Source organism: Bipolaris sorokiniana (assembly GCF_000338995.1).
Source record: "Bipolaris sorokiniana ND90Pr unplaced genomic scaffold COCSAscaffold_120, whole genome shotgun sequence".
Taxonomy (NCBI): domain Eukaryota; kingdom Fungi; phylum Ascomycota; class Dothideomycetes; order Pleosporales; family Pleosporaceae; genus Bipolaris; species Bipolaris sorokiniana.
In genome coordinates, this window is record NW_006912011.1 from 1 (window position 1) to 2,465 (window position 2,465).

Consider the following 2,465-nt stretch of genomic DNA (forward strand, 5'->3'; position numbering starts at 1 on the left):
TTGGAGGCTTGAAGGATTAGATCTCTAGCCCAATAGATTGCCTGTTCAGAGTTCTTGGCGATTGGTTTTAGGCTAGAGGTATTCTGGTATGGATTTCTACCTCTATAGGTATTCTCTGGTGAGAAGTTGGCGTATCGTTTGTTTGGTGGTAGTATTGGTATTTCAAACACGCTAGGTGTTTGTTGGTTTTGAGTAGGTGTAGCTGGAGTAGACTCTATCTCCATTTCTCTATCAGTTTGGGCCTCTGGCCCTAGGCTCTCCTGTCTGTTTTCTTGAGTATTTACTACAATAGTATCACTGTCTGGCGGCATTTTATTACTAAGCTCTTTTCTTAGTAAGCAACTAGATGGTCTGTGTGTTTTTGTTTTCGTGAGTGAGACGTGTTCAGATTAGCTACTTTACCAGCTTCTAGCTCTATAGCGCGTGGGCTGCACGAGTTGGCACTAGTTGTAATCGATTTCTTGGGATGGATTTGTATATAATTCGCTAAAATTACACCTATTCTGAAAAACTCGAAGTTGGTGTGCCTGATCAATCTAGGTGCCCCCAGAATCGCGATCCGAACTCTATCCGGTCGGATGTGTAAGTTAGCCCTTGAGTATTTAGCGTAGCAACATCTCTGAATATGTATCAGCCGTTGTATGAGTTGCAGCTAAAAATATTGTGTTCTTACTCGATCCTGGAGCGAAAAGGCCTTTTTTTTCCATCGGCAAAGTAACGTCCGTCCCTATGTACCGAAAAACACGGTGTGCCGAAAATAACCAATTAGATCGCAAGGATCATGGAATTCTCTACGCTCCTTGCTATCCGATTGGTTATTTTCGGCACACTGTGTTTTTCGGCATACAGTGACATACGTTAGTTAGTTAGTTTGTACTACATTTTGGTATTGTGCCGGTGCACAGGGTCACGTGTGAGCCTTGTGCTGACACTATGATCCAGCCATCCCAACTATAAGAGCAGTACTTTCGTAGGTAGCAGAAGGATAAGCAAGAAATGAAGTTTTAAAATCTCTTCGTCGTGCCATTATAGCTCCCCGTAACAGTAACTACTCCACCCGCGATAACACGAGAGATTCGACACCCAACGCCCCATCCACCGTCGTAGGACTTGTAGCTGCAACACCCTCCACACCCGGACAGTATCTCGCAGAAAGATTTCTGCTATGGATAATCCCGTTCTGATTCAGGAAGGCCCAACAACAAAGACCCCTCTATTTCTCGTCCATGACGGAGGCGGCACAGTCTATCCATATTTTCTTCTGAACGAACTAGAACGCAACGTATGGGGCATCTCTAATCCTAGATTCAAAAGTCATCAAAACTGGACGGGAGGGCTACCGGAGATGGCTAAGGAATATGTTATGTTCATGAAAAGTGTATTGCATAGTGGAGAAGTTATCCTAGGCGGTATGCTAATTCTGTAGTCCACCCAGATTTGACGTAAATTGTATTAACACAGCTGTAGGCTGGTCTCTTGGTGGATGTATTGCTCTTGAGATGGCATTTGTATTACAAGACCAGGGAGATTTGAAGGTTAAAGGCCTGATCATGATTGATAGCATATACCCTAAGCAGAGGTCACGCCTGGTCGAGATTCACAGTTTTGCCTTGAATTCCCCCCCCCCCCCCCCCCCCCCCCCCACACACACACCAAAAGATAATCGCCAGGACGCTCAGAAATGTATGGTTCAAGCGGTAGAGATGCTATCAAGCTGGCACGGTCCAGATTGGTCAGAACTGAAAGTGGGAAAAGAGAGTAACGGCAGTTTGAATGCGGTTCCAATCGGACCACCGCCAACAATCTTGATTCGTGCGACCGAAAATTCGTTTCTGGAATCACAACAGAGTCACCTTGGCTGGGATGAATACAAGCAGGACTTTTTCAAGAGAATAATCCGCGTCCCAGGCAATCATTTTACTATGTTTACAGACGATCATGTAAGTCAAAGTATGTTCTGTTCTGCTTTAGATGTTGATTTTGTGCACACAGGTTGCATATGTAGCGGATGCATTACACGAAGCATGCCAGCTCTTAGAAAGGCTGACTGCCGTAGTTCCATCAAATGCCTCGTAATGCACGTGTATGGCTTACAAGCGAATCGTTATGAAGAAACTTGGATTCGCTTGTTTTTATAACGTACTCGGGCCCAACGGCTGCTTTAGCAGAATTTCAATGAAATTGCCCGCTCAAGAGCGAAATCTTGAGACTCGTTAAGCCGGTATGAAGTAGGTGGCTTGGCGCAACTACAACGATTCAAGGGCCCAACATAGGCGCGTCGCATGCATTGATATGGCAGGTTATAGGTAGTTGCATAGCTTTTGATGTTAGCTTAATGGAGTAAGGTCCGTCCCTACGTGCCGAAAAACCCTGTGTGCCGAAAACGATCAATCGGATCGCAAGAATTATGGACTTCTCTCTAACCGTCGCGATCTGATTGATCGTTTTCGGCACACAGGGTTTTT

The 2,465-nt window shown here is 45.2% G+C and overlaps 2 protein-coding genes across 2 annotated transcripts; both read left to right on the forward strand.

Annotated features, from left to right (window-relative positions):
• The first annotated feature begins 1,003 nt into the window (after positions 1 to 1,003).
• COCSADRAFT_42121 (uncharacterized protein) lies at positions 1,004 to 1,609 on the forward strand. The gene has a single exon (XM_007708029.1). The coding sequence runs from the start codon at positions 1,166 to 1,168 to the stop codon at positions 1,424 to 1,426; it is 261 nt and encodes an 86-aa protein (XP_007706219.1). The 5' UTR covers positions 1,004 to 1,165; the 3' UTR covers positions 1,427 to 1,609.
• A 21-nt stretch (positions 1,610 to 1,630) lies between these two features.
• On the forward strand, positions 1,631 to 2,352 carry COCSADRAFT_42123 (uncharacterized protein). Its single transcript, XM_007708030.1, has 2 exons — positions 1,631 to 1,940; positions 1,993 to 2,352. The coding sequence occupies exons 1-2, from the start codon at positions 1,686 to 1,688 to the stop codon at positions 2,074 to 2,076; spliced, it is 339 nt and encodes a 112-aa protein (XP_007706220.1). The 5' UTR covers positions 1,631 to 1,685; the 3' UTR covers positions 2,077 to 2,352.
• Positions 2,353 to 2,465: the final 113 nt, after the last annotated feature.

What these genes read in the sequence shown, in the direction of transcription:
- COCSADRAFT_42121 (XM_007708029.1), top strand. Translation starts at nt 1,166, where the DNA reads ATGGATAATCCCGTTCTGATTCAGGAAGGCCCAACAACAAAGACCCCT.
- COCSADRAFT_42123 (XM_007708030.1), top strand. Translation starts at nt 1,686, where the DNA reads ATGGTTCAAGCGGTAGAGATGCTATCAAGCTGGCACGGTCCAGATTGG. An exon ending in CTATGTTTACAGACGATCAT is followed by an intron (nt 1,941 to 1,992) that starts GTAAGTCAAAGT and finishes TTGTGCACACAG; the next exon opens with GTTGCATATGTAGCGGATGC.